The sequence below is a fragment of the Triticum urartu genome, chromosome 7A (genome assembly GCF_056163025.1).
Source record: "Triticum urartu cultivar PI428250 chromosome 7A, HENAU_Tu73, whole genome shotgun sequence".
Taxonomy (NCBI): Eukaryota; Viridiplantae; Streptophyta; class Magnoliopsida; order Poales; family Poaceae; genus Triticum; species Triticum urartu.
This window is the reverse complement of record NC_141879.1, coordinates 614,060,371-614,081,909: the sequence shown is the minus strand read 5'-3', so window position 1 is coordinate 614,081,909 and position 21,539 is coordinate 614,060,371. Positions and strand designations below refer to the sequence as shown.

The window sequence follows — 21,539 nt, the reverse complement described above, 5'->3', positions numbered from 1 at the left end:
TCTCGAAGACGATCCTTTGCAGACCACATCCTCTAATTTTTCTGAATCTTTATAGTGAACAAGGTGCATATTTGGCAGATGGACTTGTAGCTGTATAACTGATGGATACATCTCACTAAGGTTGAAAGAGTAAATCCTCCAGATTGCTTCCGGAGGTGAAATAAACCTTGCATCTCTATACTCACGAATTTCATTAATAACTGCATCATCTTCTGCGGCTTCGATGACAATGGAGGCACGATCATGACCTTTGTAGATGTATTTGAATAAATATTTCACAGCCTTGACGCTAGAGCAAACTTCAATATTTATATGGCAATTGTATCGAATAAGTAAATAGGGATTGTATGGGACAACCCATCTATTATCCAAAACTGCACCCCTGATGCGCACTCGACGGCCGTCATTCCTGCGCCTATAAATTGGATAAGAGTCCTCTCCTTGTTGTGTAGTCTCTGCGAAATGTCGAGGATAATGATACCGACAACTTCCATTTTCCATGCAAGGATTATTTATGTTGAGAACTCCACATGGGCCGTGCATCATGTGCTTAATAACTAAATCATGCAGCATAGGATATTTATCATTATCAGGAATTTCAGCTGATATTATCTCATCATATTGGTCCAGATTAGTTATCTTGTAGTTTGATTTCAGAATTATTAAAAAATGTGCATGTGGTAGACCTCTTTTCTGAAATTCAATCACGTGCACATGTGCAGCAACTTCACCAAAGAATTTCTTCTTAAACAAAAGATCCTTTGAATCCTCCAATTTTGCCTTGAAGACTCGTGCTACCAAGTCCGGCCTGTCTTGTGGTGATTGACCTTCTTCTAGTTCTCTAGTTATCTCTTCCCAATGTGGGTTGCAAGTCACTGTAAGGAATATGTCTGGTTTCCCAAACCGTTGGACCAAAGCCATTGCATCCAGATATCTTCGACGCATATCTCTTGGTCCTCCGATAAATGATGGGGGAAGCACAATGCGCCTACCTGTCATGCACCCACGTGTTTCACCGGCAACAATGCTATCGACCAATCCTTGATACAAATCTGCTCTGATGAGAACCTGAGTTGATGGCTTTGACAAGAATGCCAATCTTATTGATTCAATCTTAATGTACATATCAACTATATATTGTTGAGTCAATCGCCTTCCAAAGAGTAAGATGTTAAACTTCCCAGGTCTAATTTGCAGCTTGAAACAATAATATTCTCTTGGTGAGATGCAAGAATCAGAACTATTCTCTAGCATTCCTACAGAATCCAAAATAATATATGATTATTAAATAGTTCTACAAATCTGCTCTGATGAGAACCTGAGTTGATGGCTTTGACAAGAATGCCAATCTTATTGATTCAATCTTAATGTACATATCAACTATATATTGTTGAGTCAATCGCCTTCCAAAGAGTAAGATGTTAAACTTCCCAGGTCTAATTTGCAGCTTGAAACAATAATATTCTCTTGGTGAGATGCAAGAACCAGAACTATTCTCTAGCATTCCTACAGAATCCAAAATAATATATGATTATTAAATAATTCTAGAAACTAAAACTTTGAGCATGTAACCAATTAATGTATGATGGAAACTTACCTTCCATATCAAAATCATTTGCTTGATTGTCTATTATTTTCCTAGCATGTCGACTTAATCTGGGCAGATCCAAGTTCCATCCGACCTCTCCGTTTGGGAAAAACAACGGATATGATAGTGGATCATAGCAACCATGATATGCTTTTATATATTGTGGACGGTCTGATACACCATAAATCATGATACTTCTATCAAAATGACCTCGAGGATCGCTTCCCTCGACCCAAATTGCTGCCACCTGTGATGCTGTCGGAGCATTATATACTCTCTGGTCTAAAGCAATATTTGTGTTGAGCTCAATCCTATACTCGCAAAGGTTTGGAATGGAGCCGAGACTTCTAAAGATATGGACATAAGGATTAGATGAGAGTATGCCCAACAATTTTTTGATGAGATCTTTATCAAGGTTAGGTGAATGACGAAATCTTTGCTGTAAATCTGCATCAGTGTCATAAAAGTACAGTTGTAGATGCTTGGGCACATCATCCTTTGGCACTAATTGGTCAATTCGATGATAAATTTGACCTTGTGCGCGGAATGTGTAAACTCCAGATCTGTTATTGCAAAAACGTTGATCCAAGACAACACCAAGAGATGTAAAGGAGAAGTGAGAATTGAAGTAACGTATGTTATCCCGGAAATACTTCGCATCTGGATCTTGGCTGCTGTACAGTCGACGTAATTCACCAGGGACTGGTGGAGTTACTATTTTAACTTTTCCACCCATGCAACAAAACGTTGGTTTCTCATATTGGAACCTTTTTGCATTGCAATGCCTACAGTCAGGAACTGGATCTAGAAGATGATAATCAGTGGGTAAATTTTGATATATATGATCATATGGATCTGCCTGAATGCAACTTTGGGCATTATTATTTTCTAAATATGACTGAAATTCAAAACCTGCATTTTTTATTAGGCTAGATTAGAAATGCAAATCATATTTAAAAGTAATAATGTCGATTAAGTACAGTAATACTTACCATGCCCACTAAACATACGAATTTCTTCATCAGGGTCATCATTATATCCAAGCATTTCTCCTGTTTCCCCAATGTTATCTGTTGATTGTCGAATCATCATATACGTCACACAATGTTTTATATGGACCAATATAATAGATAAATGCTAGTTGGTACTGAGATTACCTTGAATGGCAGGAAAAGAATCCTTTGGCAGGTAGATGAGATCTTCATGTTGACGGCTGGTATGACCTTGTAGTTGCACATGAGTATATCCAACTGTATTTTGTAAATTACTACTGATTGCCCCATCAGATGTATCTTGTGCATGGCTGCAACTCGCGTCTTGAGACTTTCTTCTTCTTTTATACTCACGGCCTCTTTGTAAATATGCTTCTTTTTGTTCAGGTGCCAATTGGGAATACCAGCTAGTGTCGTGTCGCCGCTTACATCCACTGTTATTTTTTTGCGCATCAATTACAGCTTGGCCTTCCGAAGCAATAGGAGATACAGAAATTCCAGATGGACTGATCTTCAGCCGAGTACCCTTTTTTGGGTGGCACATGTTTGGCTGAACAAGGACGCTTTGGTCAGATGCAGACACATCATAACTATCGAATGTTGTCACTGTTTTTGACATTACAACAAACAAATTAGTCTGTAATATTAGTAAACAGAAATGTATTAGTACTAAATTAATATATTTTTATCAACCTCGTTTCCTTTTTGTCAGACACCTACTTTGATGGACCCCTGAACTGTGTGTCATAGAACCTGAAAATGGAAGGCTTTCTTGTTCTTGTAACATAGTCACGGCTACTTCTTTCCCTGGCACACAAATTGCAGACTAATGTCACCACCTAATCATGTATAATGAAGATGCTTATTTTACTTATCATCACACAACAAAGTACCTTCTGGCTGTTGGAAATATGCCCTAGAGGCAATAATAAATTAGTTATTATTATATTTCCTTGTTCATGATAATCGTTTATTATCCATGCTATAATTGTATTGACAGGAAACTCAGATACATGTGTGGATACATAGACAACACCATGTCCCTAGTAAGCCTCTAGTTGACTAGCTCGGTGATCAATAGATGGTTACGGTTTCCTGACCATGGACATTGGATGTCGTTGATAACGGGATCACATCATTAGGAGAATGATGTGATGGACAAGACCCAATCCTAAGCATAGCACTAGATCGTGTAGTTCGTATGCTAAAGCTTTTCTAATGTCAAGTATCATTTCCTTAGACCATGAGATTGTGCAACTCCCGGATACCGTAGGAATGCTTTGGGTGTGCCAAACGTCACAACGTAACTGGGTGGCTATAAAGGTACACTATGGGTATCTCCGAAAGTGTCTGTTGGGTTGGCACGAATCGAGACTGGGATTTGTCACTCCGTGTGACGGAGAGGTATCTCTGGGCCCACTCGGTAGGACATCATCATAATGTGCACAATGTGATCAAGGAGTTGATCACGGGATGATATGTTACGGAACGAGTAAAAGAGACTTGCCGGTAACGAGATTGAACAAGGTATCGGGATACCGACGATCGAATCTCGGGCAAGTAGCATACCGATAGACAAAGGGAATTGTATACGGGATTGATTAAGTCCTTGACATCGTGGTTCATCCGATGAGATCATCGTGGAACATGTGGGAGCCAACATGGGTATCCAGATCCCACTGTTGGTTATTGACCGGAGAGTCGTCTCGGTCATGTCTGCATGTCTCCCGAACCCGTAGGGTCTACACACTTAAGGTTCGGTGACGCTAGGGTTATAGAGATATTAGTATGCGGTAACCCGAAAGTTGTTCGGAGTCCCGGATGAGATCCCGGACGTCACGAGGAGTTCCGGAATGGTCCGGAGGTAAAGAATTATATATAGGAAGTGCTATTTCGGCCATTGGGACAAGTTTCGGGGTCATCGGTATTGTACCGGGACCACCGGAAGGGTCCCGGGGGTCCACCGGGTGGGGCCACCTGCCCCGGGGGGCCACATGGGCTGTAGGGGGTGTGCCTTGGCCTATATGGGCCAAGGGCACCAGCCCCAAGAGGCCCATGTGCCAAGAGATGGGAAAAAGGGGAGAGTCCTAAAAGGGGAAGGCACCTCCGAGGTGCCTTGGGGAGGATGGACTCCTCCCCACCCTTGGCCGCACCCTTCCTTGGAGGAAGGGGCAAGGGCTGCGCCTCCCCCTCTCTCTTGGCCCTATATATAGTGGGGAAAAGGAGGAGCAAACCAATCTAAGGCCTGGCGCCTCCCTCTCCCTCCCGTGACACATCTTCTTCCTCCCGCAGCGCTTAGCGAAGCCCTGTTGGAATCCCGCTACTTCCACCACGCCGTCGTGCTGCTGGATATCCATCAACCTCTCCCTCCTCCTTGCTGGATCAAGGCATGGGAGACGTCTCCGTTCCGTACGTGTGTTGAACGCGGAGGTGCCGTCTGTTCGGCGCTAGGATCATCGGTGATTTGGATCACGACGAGTACGACTCCATCAACCCCGTTCTCTTGAACGCTTCCGCGCGCGATCTACAAGGGTATGTAGATCCACTCCTCCCTCGTTGCTAGATGACTCCATAGATAGATCTTGGTGACACGTAGGAAAATTTTGAATTTATGCTACGTTCCCCAACAGTGGCATCATGAGCTAGGTCTATGCGTAGTTTCTATGCACGAGTAGAACACAAAGTAGTTGTGGGCGTTGATTTTGTTCAATATGCTTGCCGTTACTAGTCTTATCTTGATTCGGCGGCATCGTGGGATGAAGCGGCCCGGACCGACCTTACACGTACTCTTACGTGAGACAGGTTCCACCGACTGACATGCACTAGTTGCATAAGGTGGCTAGCGGGTGTCTGTCTCTCCCACTTTAGTCGGATCGGATTCGATGAACAGGGTCCTTATGAAGGGTAAATAGCAATTGGCATATCACATTGTGGTCTTTGCGTAGGTAAGAAACGTTCTTGCTAGAAACCCATAGCAGCCACGTAAAACATGCAACAACAATTAGAGGACGTCTAACTTGTTTTTGCAGGGTATGCTATGTGATGTGATATGGCCAAAAGATGTGATGAATGATATATGTGATGTATGAGATTGATCATGTTCTTGTAATAGGAATCACGACTTGCATGTCGATGAGTATGACAACCGGCAGGAGCCATAGGAGTTGTCTTTATTTATTCATGACCTGCGTGTCAACATAAACGTCATGTAATTACTTTACTTTATTGCTAAACGTTAGCTGTAGTAGTAGAAGTAATAGATGACGTGACAACTTCAAGAAGACACGATGATGGAGATCATGATGATGGAGATCATGGTGTCATGCCGGTGACGATGATGATCATGGAGCCCCGAAGATGGAGATCAAAAGGAGCAATATGATATTGGCCATATCATGTCACTATTTGATTGCATGTGATGTTTATCATGTTTATACATCTTATTTGCTTAGAACGACGGTAGTAAATAAGATGATCCCTCATAACAATTTCAAGAAGTGTTCTCCCCTAACTGTGCACCGTTCCTAAAGTTCGTCGTTTCTAAGCACGCCGTCATGATCGGGTGTGATGGATCCTTACGTTCACATACAACGGGTGTTGACGAGCCTAGCATGTACAGACATGGCCTCGGAACACATGCAAAACACTTAGGGTTAACTTGACGAGCCTAGGATGTACAGACATGGCCTCGGAACACAGAAGACCGAAAGGTCGAGCATGAGTCGTATAGAAGATACGATCAACATGAAGATGTTCACCGTCGTTGACTAGTCCGTCTCACGTGATGATCGGACACGACCTAGTTGACTCGGATCATGTAATCACTTAGATGACTAGAGGGATGTCTATCTGAGTGGGAGTTCATAAGATGAACTTAATTATCCTGAACATAGTCAAAAGGATTTTGCAAATTATGTCGTAGCTCACGCTATAGTTCTACTGTTTAGATATGTTCCTAGAGAAAAATTAGTTGAAAGTTGATAGTAGCAATTATGCGGACTAGGTCCGTAAACTGAGGATTGTCCTCATTGCTTCATAGAAGGCTTATGTCCTTAATGCACCGCTCAGTGTGCTGAACCTCGAACGTCGTCTGTGGATGTTGCGAACATCTGACATACACGTTTTGATGACTACATGATAGTTCAGTTAAATGGTTTAGAATTGAAGCACGAAAGATGTTTTTGAAATGTCGCGAAACATATGAGATGTTTTGAGGGCTGAAATTGGGATTTCAAGCTCGTGCCCACGTCAAGAGGTATAAGACCTCCGACGATTTTCTTAGCCTACAAAACTAAGGAGAAGAGCTTAATTGTTGAGCTTGTGCTCAGATTGTCTGAGTACAACAATCGCTTGAATCAAGTGGGAGTTGATCTTCTAGTTGAGATAATGATGTTTCTCCGAAGTCATTACCACCAAGCTGCTAGAGTTTCGTGTTGAACTATAATATATCAGGGATATATATGATGATCCTTGAGATATTCGCGATGTTTGACACCGTGAAAGTAGAAATCAAGAAGGAGCATCAATTGTTGATGGTTGGTGAAACCACTGGTTTCAAGAAGGGCAAGGGCAAAAAGGGATGCTTCATGAAACGGCAATTCAGCTGCTGCTCTAGTGAAGAAACCCAAGGTCAAACCCAAACCCGAGACTGAGTGCTTCTGTAATAAGGGAACAGCCACTGGAGCAGAATTACCCTAGATACTTGGTAGATGAGAAGGCTGGCAAGGTCGATAGAAGTATATTGGATATAAATTGTGTTAATATGTACTTTACTAGTACTCCTAGTAGCACCAGGGTATTAGATACCGGTTCGGTTACTAAGTGTTAGTAACTCAAAATAAAAGCTGCGGAATAAACGGAGACTAACTAAAGGTGAGCTGACGATATGTGTTGGAAGTGTTTCCAATGTTGATATGATCAAGCATCGCACGCTCCCTCTACCATCGAGATTGGTGTTTGCGTTAAGCATAGACATGATTGGATTATGTCTATCGCAATACGATTGTTCATTTAAGGAGAATAACGGTTACTCTGTTTATTTGAATAATACCTTCAATGGTCTTACACCTAAAATGAATGGTTTATTGAATCTCGATCGTAGTGATATACATGTTCATGCCAAAAGATAGTAATGATAGTACCACCTACTTGTGGCACTGCCACGTAAGTCATATCGGTATAAAATGCATGAAGAAACTCCATGCAAATGGACCGTTTTGACTCACTTGATCTTGAATCACTTGAGACATGCAAATCATACCACATGGGCAAGATGACTGAAAGCCTCGGTTTCAGTAAAATGGAACTAGAAAGCAAATTGTTGGAAGTAATACATTTTGATGTGTGCAGTCCAATGAGTGCTGAGGCATGTAGTGGATATCGTTATGTTCTTTCTTCACAAATGATTTGAGTAGATGTTGAGTATATTTACTTGATGAATCACGAGTCTGAATTATTGAAAGGTTCAAGTGATTTCAGGGTGAAGTTGAAAGATCGTCGTAGCAAGAGGATAAAAGATCTATGATATGATCATAGAGATGAATATCTGAGTTACGAGTTTGGCACAAAATTAAGACATTGTGGAAATCGTTTCACAACTAATACAGCCTGGAACACCATAGTGTGATGGTGTGTCCGAACATCATAACTGCACCCTATTGGATATGATGCATACCATGATGTCTCTTATCAAATTACCACAATAGTTTATGGGTTAAGCATTAGAGACAACCACATTCACTTTAAATAGGGCACCACGTAATTCCGATGAGATGACACCGTGTGAACTATGGTTTAGAGAAACCTAAGCTGTCATTTCTTAAAAGTTTGGGGCTGCGACGCTTATGTGAAAAGTTTCAGGATGATAAGCTCGAACCCAAAGCGGATAAATGCATCTTCATAGGACACCCAAAACAGTTGGGTATACCTCTTGTCTCAGATCCGAAAGCAATAAGGGATTGTTTCTTGAATTGGGTCCTTTCTCAAAGAAAAGTTTCTCTCGAAAGAATTGAGTGGGAGGATGGTGGAGACTTGATGAGGTTATTGAACCATCTCTTCAACTAGTGTGTGGCAGGGCACAGGAAGTTGTTCCTGTGGCACCTACACCAATTGAAGTGGAAGCTTATGATAGTGATCATGAAACTTCAGATCAAGTCACTACCAAACCTCGTGGGATGACAAGGATGCATACTACTTCAGAGTGGTACGTAATCCTGTCTTGGAAGTCATGTTGCTAGACAACGATGAACCTACGAGCTATGGAGAAGCGATGGTGGGCCTGGATTCCGATAAATGGGTTGAGGCCATATAATCCGAGAGAGGATCCATGTATGAAAACAAAGTGTAGACTTTGGAAGAACTACTTGATGGTCGTAAGGCTGTTGAGTGTAGATGGATTTTAAAAGGAAGACGGACAATGATGGTAAATGTCACCATTAAGAAAGCTCGATTTGTCGTTAAGATGTTTCCCGACAAGTTCAAGGAGTTGACTACGATGAGACTTTCTCACTCGTAGCGATGCTAAGAGTCTGTTGGAATTGTATTAGCAATTACTGAATTATTTATGAAATCTTGCAGATAGGATGTCAAAACATTGTTTCCTCGACGATTTTTGAGGAAAGGTTGTATGTGATACAACCGGAAGGTTTTGTCAATCCTGAAATATGCTAATAGGTATGCAAAGCTCCAGGGATCCTTCTAAGGACTGGAGTAAGCATCTCGGAGTTGGAATATATGCTTTGATAAGATGATCAAAGATTTTGGGTTTATACAAAGTTTATGAGAAACTTGTATTTCCAAAGAAGTGAGTGGGAGCACTATAGAATTTCTGATGAGTATATGTTGTTGACATACTAATGGATCAGAAATGACGTAGAATTTCTGGAAAGCATATAGGGTAATTTGGAAAGTGTTTTCAATGGAAAACCTGGATTAAGCTGCTTGAATATTGAGCATCAAGATCTATAAGGATAGATCAAAACGCTTAATGGTACTTTCAAATGAGCACATACCTTGACATGATCTTGAAGTTGTTCAAGATGGATCAGTCAAAGAAGGAGTTCTTGCCTGAGTTGTAAGGTATGAAGTTAAGACTTAAAGCTCGACCACGGCAGAATAGAGAAAAAGGACGAAGGTCGTCCCCTATGCTTAAGACATAGGCTCTACAGTATGCTATGCTGTGTACCGCACCTGAAATGTGCCTTGCCATGAGTCAGTCAAGGGGTACAAGAGTGATCCAAGAATGGATCACAGGACAGCGGTCAAAGTTATCCTTAGTAACTAGTGGACTAAGGAATTTTCTCGATTATGGAGGTGGTAAAAGAGTTCGTCGTAAAGGGTTACGTCGATGCAAGCTTAACACCTATCCGGATAGCTCTGAGTAGAGATACCGGATACGTATAATGGAGCAACAATTTAGAATAGCTCCAAGTAGAACATTTATTTGGAATAGCTCCAAATAGAACATGGTAGCTACATCTAGGAGATGACATAGAGATTTGTAAAGCACACACGGATCTGAAAGGTTCAGACCCGTTGACTAAAACCTCTCTCACAAGCAACATGATCAAACCTAGAACTCATTGAGTGTTAATCACATAGTGATGTGAGCTAGACTACTAACTCTAGTAAACTCTTGGGTGTTAGTCACATGGCGATGTGACCTGTGAGTGTTAATCACATGGCGATGTGAACTAGATTATTGACTCTAGTGCAAGTGGGAGACTGTTGGAAATATGCCCTAGAGGCAATAATAAATTAGTTATTATTATATTTCCTTGTTCATGATAATCGTTTATTATCCATGCTATAATTGTATTGACAGGAAACTCAGATACATGTGTGGATACATAGACAACACCATGTCCCTAGTAAGCCTCTAGTTGACTAGCTCGGTGATCAATAGATGGTTACGGTTTCCTGACCATGGACATTGGATGTCGTTGTTAACGGGATCACATCATTAGGAGAATGATGTGATGGACAAGACCCAATCCTAAGCATAGCACTAGATCGTGTAGTTCGTATGCTAAAGCTTTTCTAATGTCAAGTATCATTTCCTTAGACCATGAGATTGTGCAACTCCCGGATACCGTAGGAATGCTTTGGGTGTGCCAAACGTCACAACGTAACTGGGTGGCTATAAAGGTACACTATGGGTATCTCCGAAAGTGTCTGTTGGGTTGGCACGAATCGAGACTGGGATTTGTCACTCCATGTGACGGAGAGGTATCTCTGGGCCCACTCGGTAGGACATCATCATAATGTGCACAATGTGATCAAGGAGTTGATCACGGGATGATGTGTTACGGAACGAGTAAAAGAGACTTGCCGGTAACGAGATTGAACAAGGTATCGGGATACCGACGATCGAATCTCGGGCAAGTAGCATACCGATAGACAAAGGGAATTGTATACGGGATTGATTAAGTCCTTGACATCGTGGTTCATCCGATGAGATCATCGTGGAACATGTGGGAGCCAACATGGGTATCCAGATCCCGCTGTTGGTTATTGACCGGAGAGTCGTCTCGGTCATGTCTGCATGTCTCCCGAACCCGTAGGGTCTACACACTTAAGGTTCGGTGACGCTAGGGTTATAGAGATATTAGTATGCGGTAACCCGAAAGTTGTTCGGAGTCCCGGATGAGATCCCGGACGTCACGAGGAGTTCCGGAATGGTCCGGAGGTAAATAATTATATATAGGAAGTGCTATTTCGGCCATCGGGACAAGTTTCGGGGTCATCGGTATTGTACCGGGACCACCGAAAGGGTCCCGGGGGTCCACCGGGTGGGGCCACCTGCCCCGGGGGGCCACATGGGCTGTAGGGGGTGTGCCTTGGCCTATATGGGCCAAGGGCACCAGCCCCAAGAGGCCCATGCGCCAAGAGATGGGAAAAAGGGGAGAGTCCTAAAAGGGGAAGGCACCTCCGAGGTGCCTTGGGGAGGATGGACTCCTCCCCACCCTTGGCCGCACCCTTCCTTGGAGGAAGGGGCAAGGGCTGCGCCTCCCCCTCTCTCTTGGCCCTATATATATTGGGGAAAAGGAGGAGCAAACCAATCTAAGGCCTGGCGCCTCCCTCTCCCTCCTGTGACACATCTTCTTCCTCCCGCAGCGCTTAGCGAAGCCCTGTTGGAATCCCGCTACTTCCACCACGCCGTCGTGCTGCTGGATATCCATCAACCTCTCCCTCCTCCTTGCTGGATCAAGGCATGGGAGACGTCTCCGTTCCGTACGTGTGTTGAACGCGGAGGTGCCGTCCGTTCGGCGCTAGGATCATCGGTGATTTGGATCACGACGAGTACGACTCCATCAACCCCGTTCTCTTGAACGCTTCCGCGCGCGATCTACAAGGGTATGTAGATCCACTCCTCCCTCGTTGCTAGATGACTCCATAGATAGATCTTGGTGACACGTAGGAAAATTTTGAATTTATGCTACATTCCCCAACACTGGCGTCGTAGAAGATTCAGTTGGCAAGTGTGTGTTATCATTGGTACTCATACTGGTCTCCCCTCTTACGGGTTGCACAGTCTTACTAATTGCACTGTCACCTCGCTTGATTCGTTTGTACTCACGATTCCTTTTCAAATAAGCTTCTCTCTGTTGTGGCGTCATCTGCATATACCTAACCCGATCACGGTAACGTTTGCGTTGAGAAGGATCCGTTGGTACAGCACCGGTTTGTTCAGTTAGGTGACGATATTGATCTACAATCATCAGCTTAATGAGACACACACAAGAAAAGATTGGTACTGAACTGGAATTTACATTTCAGGGCATGCAGAGAGAGAGAGAGAGGGAGAGAGAGAGAGAGACAGAGAGAGAGAGAATGTTCTTTAGCCAACAATCATTTTTTCATGAGTAAACAGAAAATATGAATTCATTATCGCAGTTGATGTCCGTCAGTAATGAGTGTCAATCATATTTCTATCAAAATAAATATTTTAAATGTGAACAACAAAATGGCCCAAATAAAATAGCAGAGTCATAAAAAATCAAGAAAAATAATCAAATCATCTTTCGTGACACACTTATCTCAAAACATAGTAGCTTTTGTAGTCTACGTACAGAATCTGCAACTTACACTGACTTAGTCAAAAACGCAAACACCTTGCACGCAAAGAAATAGCCAAGAAAATCAACAAGGTATAACCAGCTAATCCTAATGACAGGAAGCAATCTGACATAAAGGAATTCTCCAAACTCATAACCATCAACAGAAAAAGAAAAACGGGAATGTAGAGAAGGAGCAACTGACCTGTGCTTTTCTCCCGTGCTGTTGGCCGTCCGCACAAAGAATGTGTATTGTACATGGCGGCTTGCCGGTGTACGGCGCGGCTGGAGAGAGCGAAGAGACGAAGACGCGCGAATCTAAATGAACGGAGACGGGGCGCAAGAGTGGCACACTTCAGAACAACCAAGCCCTGCGATCTCAATAGCAAGGTCGTCAAAGAGTTGAGGTACTCTGCAAGCAGATGCAAATGGAATTTTAGCAAGATGTGAGCGGGGAGATACAGGCAATGGGAGACAACGGGGATGGAGTTGTGGCAGGATGATAGCCTTGGGCTAGCCCGGGATGAAGGTTTTTGTTTTTTCCTTTTGAAATCGGGATGAAGCTTGAAGGTATGCAGTCTTTTCCATTCCAGCAGAGCGCGCGCGGGGCTCTGTTTCAATTAAATTATTCCAAACGTCGTGAGCCGTGGAGCTATCGGGAAGATGCGAGTAGCTTCCGAACGCGCGAGCGCGCGGGAGACAGCGCGGGAAGGGAGTGGTGACGAATCCAACTTATTGCAGCCGTCCGATTCAGTGAAGCTAAAGGCTGATGAAGGGTGGATAAGGGGATATGTGGTGAAATCAACGGCTAGAAGTGAGTTTGTGTTACTTGGCGGGAAACAAGAGTGGAGTGTAAATCCAATTTCAAAACTGATGCATTATAGTAGTAGAGATATTGTATTACAGTTTAGTTGGTGTCCAGTTCCAGTTTGTAGGTAGGGGCCCATGCCGGCATGTTCTCTTATATAATGAACTCAGAGGAGGCTTTTTCATAATGATAGGCACTAAACCTCCTTTTATGTGCATTAGTTCACTATAAAAAGAATTAACGTATTGATCAGCTACTTATTACCAACTAGCCCATATTCAGGTATATATTCTACATCTCGTGTGTAATTCCCATTATCTATTTGCGTCTAGAGAATATGCATCTTTTACAATCCGGTTCAGAATTAATCAATGCCCTATTAAAATTTTGTTTTTCAAGTGGAACGTTTTCATTTATTTTTTTTCTAATTTGGAAAGAAGATGTCCAATAGAAGTTTTATCAAAGTGTGACAAACTAGAATGCATAAGGCACTACAGATGGAGACTCAAAAACTTCGACGTTTATTCAAATGAGCCCAAATGAGAATGACGTGGTCGAAACCCTTGCTGGCTGAAGTTTGCAAGCTAAATGGCAGGTGATTCTTTGCAATTTACTGTTTCTGAAGCATGAAGGTAAAAGGGAATAAATCTTTTTTTAGTTGAAAGCGCTGTCTTTTAAGCGGGTTCTATTCTGAATCTAAATTAGCATATCCAGGTCATAGACAGCTTCATACATATTCATAGTTGATGGATTAGCATTTTGAGTTGCTCAGGAATTTTTACGGATTACATGTTTATAGGATATGTTTATAACTTGCCACTTATTTATTTGAATATGTTTATGTTCGGTCATGCCTAACCCTGTTGACGATGTGGTATGGACAAATAACAAAACAGATGTGGTATGTTTCACTGACATTTGAATATATATAAAGATAAAAAATTTTATGTTCTAAGCGCCTAAACAAGCGCCCCTTCATTGTAAATGCCCTTAAAAGAAAAACTACTCGTCCGAGCAAAAACCCCCTGTCGATCGAAACTGGTTATCCTGGAAAACCTCTAGATCAGCTCTTCTTTCTTTACTTAGAAAAAAAATCCTTTATGGTCGTCTTCCAAACAACTAGTAGTACTACACTAGATCAAACTAATTTTGATTCTCAAAAAAGAAAGACCAACTAATATTGGACTCGAGAAACCCCAACAGTCCAACTGAAGTATAGACTAGATCGTGCCGTCGTGGGCGAGATAACGGGCGCGGGTGGGGTGAGTGGCGCCCGGCGCACCGCACAGCGGCACAGGCCATGCGGCACGTTTCCCCACCTTCGTCTCACCCACACGGCGGCACGCGCCCTCCTTGACGGCCGCCGCACTGTAGCGCATTGATGAACACTCCGCATTGAAGAGGCCTCGCCCACCTACCTGCCTTTTTCATCGCGTGGAGAGGGGAGTTCGCTTGCTGTTGCTGCCTTCATCCCTGCATGCAGAGTGGCAGCGGAGAGAGAGAGAGAGAGAGAGGAGCGCAACAACAGAAAGCGCACCCACCTCCTCCCGCCCCACACGGGCCGCCGCCTCCTCGCTCCCTCCGCCTCGGATTCCCCGGCCGCCGGCCCGCCGCATTCCCCCGCCGACCCCGCGTACGTCCGCGCCTCCTCCCTCCCTCCCTCCCTCCGTCCGTCCGTCCGTGATCGCGCGTGGTAGTCGGCACGGCAGGGGGTCGACGCGGCCGGGGGGCGACATGCATTCGGTCTCTCGCGGGCGAAGAGACCGTCCAGGGGCGGCCTCGGCTCGCCGCCGCGGTTCCTGCGAGGACCGCCGTCGTGCTTTCGGCCGATTCGCTTTTTAGCCAGTTTCGGGAGCCAAAGCCCGGCCCTTTTCCGTGTCGCCCGGTGGGGTTCGTGGTGGGTGGGTGTTTTATGTTAGCCAGTGTCCGCCCCTGTCAATGTCTGGGAACATGCTTCTTACTTCCTCCGTTCCTAAATATAATATATAATATAGGTCTTTCTAGAGATTTCAACAGGTGACTACATACGAAGCAAAATGAGTGAATACTTTAAAATATGTCTATATACATCCATATGTGGTAGTCCATTTGAAATCTTTAAAAAGACTTATATTTAGAAACGGATGGAGTATTTGGGATTATTTGCCTCTCCGACATCCGGTGGTAGGTCCGTCCATTTGGTGGTGGTGCCCTCGCCGCGTTGCCTCCCTGTTGATTAATTTGTCCCATCTTGTCCCCGCTCTAGCCCGTCGATTTTGAGATGCTCTTTAATTTGCTGTGACGATTTAGAGCGGATGTATATTCTTGTAACTTGTACTGCTGCGGCCTCGTCCTCGATCAGGCAGGGTCTTGATGATGCGGCGGCCGTCTTGTTTGGTTTGGTTGTATGCGAATGCGAGCATGTGTGGCTGACCACCTGATGCATGGCTTGTGATTCAGGGAGCCTGATTGGGTGACATGTGGTGGCTTATTTTTGGCCATTTGTCGCCCACGTTAGCCATTTAGGGGCAGCACTGTTTTCTGGCTGCTATAATTAAACTTGGTGTGCTCAAAATTGGTGGCGACCTTGTAGTTTATTCAGAAAAGGCAAGGCTTTATGTTAGGTTGGTTGGACTTCAGCACTTTATTACAAATGCACCTTGGGTCTTAAATAAAACACTTGTTAGTGTAACCTCTTCTCTTTAGTATTTGCCCTGATTCTGCTTGTTCACAGCACTGTGTGGGCGATTATGTGCTTTGGAACCTGGATGTATGGGCAGTTGTTGATAAATATGCAGTGCACATGCCTTCGCTAGTCAATATCTAACGCTTGTAATTTGCCTTATATGGACGATGGGGTATCAATTGACTGCTGCCGTTATTTCTGTGAGTTTGGTTTCTCACCTCCTGCAGAAATATATTTGTGATATGTCAGCACCATTGTTTACTTGGTTGATTTGCACATAAGATAGCATGATTACCGAGCTGTCCAAACGGTTAGGTTGTGTGATGCTAATGACATGTTTTGTGTAACCTATGAAGAGCATCCAGGGAAGTCATTGTGTTTTCGACTTTCGTACTACATTTGCTTCGCCTGATACTGTGCCTCTGAATTTTTTTAGTGTAATGTGGTGTTCTCCGTCAATATAAATGTGCAATATCTTGCATGCCACTGCATAACTGCATCTTACAGATAGTCTTGGTGTCATTCTAATTTTGTCGAATTCGCTTATTGAGTGCAGCGATGATTACGAGGTAACTGTAGTCCTACCAAAGGCATAGTTGTAGTTAGTACAGCCTTACAGGTTTATTTAATATGATAGAATTGGTCGTGTTTCTGTCTTCTGTTTTTTACGGTGGTAAATAGTGGAATCGTGCAATGTACTGATTTCTTGCAACTGCGATATGATAATTGATTGTGCAGCATGTTTTTTTTACCTGGAACAATGTGTGATAACTGTACTCAAACCATGCTTTTTTGTTTATTGAACCTTTTGGCCATTGTTGCAGGAAAAGATAGTTATCTCATGAGGAATTTTCGAGGTCATAACCCTGAGAAAGGGATGGTTCATCCTCGCAAGCGTTCAAGAAAGAGGCTTATTACCAGTGACAGTGATGATGATGATGACTATACTGACAAGGATTACTCAATTGAAGAAGACGCATCAAAGCAGCTTGTCCTTTATGATCCGCAGACCACACGTCGCCAGCAAAGGGAATTCCAGTTAGCCAAGCCCATATATGACTCTACTCCACTGCAGCAAATACCCCCGAAGACAAAGTATGGTGGACACTCCAGAGTTTTACCATCTATTGGGCACTATACTGTACAGTGCGCTCAGTGCTTCAAATGGAGGATTGTTCCAACAAAGGAGAAATATGAAGAGCTGCGTGAGACTATTTCCGAGGAACTTTTTGTGTGTGCAAGGGCTCGTGAATGGAACCGTGTTTTATCATGTGATGACCCAGAAGATATGTCACAAGATGCAAGTAGGGTGTGGGCAATTGACAAGCCAAACATTGCCCAAACTCCTGTTGGCTGGAATAGGGAGGTCAGAATCAGGGGGGAGGGTTGCAGCAAGTTTGCAGATGTGTATGCCACTGTTCCTTTTCCTGCATTGCACTAATACCTGTGATTTGTTATTATCAAGTCTTTTGGTCATTTCCATGTTCAGTCCTTCCACTGCATTTTTTTCAGAAACTAGTCCTTCCACTCTACTTAATAGCTTTTTGCACCGTATCATTCATGGAATGATTGATCTGGTTCTTGATCAGTCTCTTTGCTTTAGCTACAACTGGTAAAGTATTAGCATGCCCTTTTGTGGTTTATTCCTGTTAGCTATGATTCATGAAACTACACAGTACTGTACTCCATGCCTCTTTTTAAGAAATACTTCATGCTTCTTGATAGCATAAAACATTTGCCTCTTATAATATGTCAGTTTGACAGCCATTGTTTCCCTGAAAAGGAGGATAACCCTGTGCTGTTGAGCAACCATTTATATGTTTTATCAGTTTTGGTGATGCCAATTTAAATCTCTAGTAATCATGAAATCTGTTCTCCAAAGTTATTTGCTTGTGGTATTCCAACATGCAACATACTTGATCATAACAATATTTGTTATTTTGCTTTCTCTCAGATATTACACTTCTCCAGCTGGGACAACGTTGAGGTCAATGGTTGAAATTGAGAGGTGAGCTGATGAATTCATATTCTGTTACTTTTACCTACCGTTTGTTACTTACAGCACCCAATTGATCTAGCACGCCAAATTATGGCATGTTCTTCCCAGATGCGATACAATCATCGTTTTGATATTTCAGGTACTTGGCAGAGAATCCATTCTACGTTCGACAAGGGGTTTATTTAGGCCAGTTCTCGTTTGCTATCCCAAAGCCTCTGCAAGAAGATTATGTCAGGAAGCGTAAATATTCAGCAACAACTCGTGAATTACCGGATATTCTTGAGCCAGTTGAAGGTGTGTGAATTCAGTCTAAGATTTTCCGTACTGTTAGCCCTTTCTGCTATACATTTTCAGAAATATTTTCTTATCAATCCCCTAAGCTGCCAGATAGTGCATGCTTCAAATCAAGTATGATTGTGGAAATGGTAACCATGACAAATGCCTTTTGGAAACATGTGTGTTACTAATATGCATCTTCCAAGGGAAATTGTTAAATGAGCATGGATCAATGAACGAGTGCATGAGCTGCACTACTTATTATGTTCTACATTCATCATTCTTGGTCTTCGTACCATCTATAATGTTTTCTAGTTTTTTACTGACTTGGCGATGTGATGCATACATATTCTTTTCCCAACCATGCCATTGCTGTTTCCTGACATAATTCTGCATGTGTGGCTATTCTTTGTTTCAGTGAATCCACTGTGCTGGGCAGCACCTCCTACCCGCAGAGAGCTGCTTCAGATGGGGGCTTCAGCTTCGAACCCCGTCGACCTCGACGACGAGCCCGAGGTGTTTGAAGCAGCACCTATGCACACCAACAGGAGAAATCTGAATCAAGCAGTGCCGTCATGGAGCGGGCGCAAGAAGAGAGCGGCGGCGTCAGGAGAGCCCAAGAAGAGAACCATGCAGCAAGATTCGGCGTCGATCCGTCCACCGTCTCCACCCAGCTGGCCACGCCGCGGCCAGCCTCAGCGGTTCCCCAACGACGTCGAGCACGTGCTGCTGTGAGCCCGGCCGTAGGCGACAGCTTCCTCCGGGTCTTCCTGTGGCTTTGGTTTCATTTTGCCCTCGACGAACATCGAATCGAGGAGGCGGCGATGGACGTGGTTGATCAGATCGGATGCCGGAAGCATCGAGTTTTGGTGGTGTGAATATGATGCCCATGGCAATGGCGTAGGCCGTGGTATCCCCCAGATAATATAGGTTTGGTAGCTTTTTTGAGACTTGTTAGGACGTGTTGCTTGTACTGCATATATATGTATGCTCGTATGGTATGGTATGGTGGGACTAGGTGCGCCTTGACTGAGTAATGTTGGAGCAGGCCCCAATTATGTGATCCCTTTGTTATCTTATCCTGGGAGTCGAGTCATTTCTCATCTCCTAAGTTTGAAGATGTACAATATGTTGGCGATGAAGATAATGATGAGGGGAGGGGGAGTTCCACTCGAAGATCAGAGGCGCGAATGCATATGAGGTCTCCAGGGAGGATGCAAGAAAGGAGAAGATGATTTCTGTACAAGGAGATGCTACAAGATGATCACAATAAGGAAGGAAATGGAGGAAACAAGAAAGGACACCTGGATGGATGGAGCTCAAGGAACTTGAGGAGCGCAAGGTTGCCATTTAGCAGGAGAAGTTCAGGGTCATGGGAGAGGAGGTGATGACCAAGAAAATGGAGCAATAGCAAAATATTGCGTTCACGGGTACCAGTGTCTCTTTGTTTTCAAATCAGAGGCAAAAGATTTGCTTCATCGATTAACTGAGAGAAAAGAGTAAGAGTTGATGAAAAACGGTGCAAAAACAATGCAAATTTGACCACATGCGAACTACTCGCGAAGTATGAATCTCCGGCCCGCACACGCAAGCCACGAAACTCTCCCAACATGCTACAACCGCAAACCCCTGGCACATGGATCAGGCCAATATTTGACCACATGCGAACTACTCGCAAAGTAGGAATCTCCAGCCCGCATAGGCAAACCATCAAACTCTCCCAACACGCTATAGCTGCAAAACCCTGACACATGGATCAGGCCATCGCTAAAGTTACGTCCATCGAGAACACCTCGACACACAACATCAGACACCACCAAATCCACGGTGGCAACAAAAACCACGAAGACGAACCATGAGACTGTAAACCATACATCAAGTCGCCACATACGCTTTTTCTATATCGTCACTCTTCTTTGCTTTTGCTTCTGAAAAATTTGATTGGATGATGAGGGCAGAGACCGTGGTGGCGTCGATGGTAGAGAGGCCTGACAAGGTCGATACGTCAGTACATACTTTGAGGATGGATCAAGGGAAGTCGGAGGTGACGGCCCTTTGCAGCGTGTGCGTGTGGTACTCACTGAGAATGCGCCGAACCCGAGTGTTACCCAGTCCCGCCTATGTGGCTTTGGATGGGGCATCTAGCGTTAGATGTTAGGCATTTGTGCGATGTCTGTTTGGTATTTGGCCTAGACATTCGGCACACCTTCATAAAGAGGACAGGAGTAGCGACAGGTGTCGTTTAGATGGTGGCCTCGGGATTACTGTTGTATTTCTTTGTAAGGTCTTTTTGAATAATAAATAATATGGCCGCATGCATCTCCCAGATGCAGAAGCCGGGGAAGATTCCTCCTTTTTCTAAAAACAAATGAGGGCAGAGGCCGTGTGTGGCGGAGGCAAGCTGTGATGATGAGAGAAAGATAAGAAAAAGATGGGTTTACCATTGAATCAAAATCCAACGGTTTTAAACATCACACACTATCCGCAAAAATAAAAAAAATAAAAAAAATCACCAATGACTAAAACAGGCAACCGAGTTTCTAGCTCTCATCAAAGAATAAAAGTAAAACCCTGCAATTTACAATTCTTTTCTCTGAAAAATACAGTTTGTGTTTGGTGGTATTGTGTGCAAGCAGGGTTGAACAATCTGGTGTCCGTTGCGGGGTGGGTCCCACAGGAGAGAGAGAGAGAGAGAGAGAGAGAGAGAGAGAGATGCGGTCAGGGGTCCACCCGCAGCCGCAGCGAGAACTCATTCGAGGTTTGAAGGCTGATTTCGGGCTTCCCTCTCTTTTCTTGCGTATCCCCGCTTCCTTCCGAGCTCCATCCTCGTATCGCACCTCAAAAAAATCCCCGCAGCTTCCACCCATTCTTCCTGACGGGTTAGGGTTTGGTCACGAAATCGCCCGCCATCCCACGAAATCCAAGGGCCGAGCTCACCCTCACCCGCGCGGGGATGATGGGCCGTCTCGGTCTTCAGCTAGCTCCAGCACCACTACACGAGGAGCACTTGTCCGCCTGCGTCTCCACCGCGCGCCAAGCCCCAGGCCCCTCGCACATGGGATGGGATTGGGAGTGGGGTTCCCTCCGCACCTGCCCTTCACCTTCTTGTGCTCGGTACGTCGGATGCATTTGTAAACCTGTATCCCTATTTAACAC

The 21,539-nt window shown here is 44.1% G+C and overlaps 2 protein-coding genes across 2 annotated transcripts; one reads left to right on the top strand and one right to left on the bottom strand.

Annotated features, from left to right (window-relative positions):
* Positions 1-1,294: 1,294 nt before the first annotated feature.
* On the bottom strand, positions 1,295-12,895 carry LOC147960686 (uncharacterized). Its single transcript, XM_087533490.1, has 7 exons — positions 12,841-12,895; positions 12,033-12,289; positions 3,274-3,406; positions 2,746-3,186; positions 2,581-2,658; positions 1,598-2,500; positions 1,295-1,506 (listed from the first exon to the last, which is right to left on the bottom strand). Exons 1-7 carry the CDS (start codon positions 12,893-12,895, stop codon positions 1,295-1,297), a joined length of 2,079 nt encoding a protein of 692 aa, XP_087389616.1.
* Positions 12,896-14,944: 2,049 nt separating this feature from the next.
* LOC125521844 (methyl-CpG-binding domain-containing protein 2-like) lies at positions 14,945-19,462 on the top strand. The gene is made up of 5 exons (XM_048686904.2): positions 14,945-15,076; positions 16,933-17,515; positions 18,063-18,116; positions 18,247-18,401; positions 18,802-19,462. Exons 2-5 carry the CDS (start codon positions 16,950-16,952, stop codon positions 19,116-19,118), a joined length of 1,092 nt encoding a protein of 363 aa, XP_048542861.1. The 5' UTR covers positions 14,945-15,076; positions 16,933-16,949; the 3' UTR covers positions 19,119-19,462.
* The last annotated feature ends 2,077 nt before the right edge of the window (positions 19,463-21,539 follow it).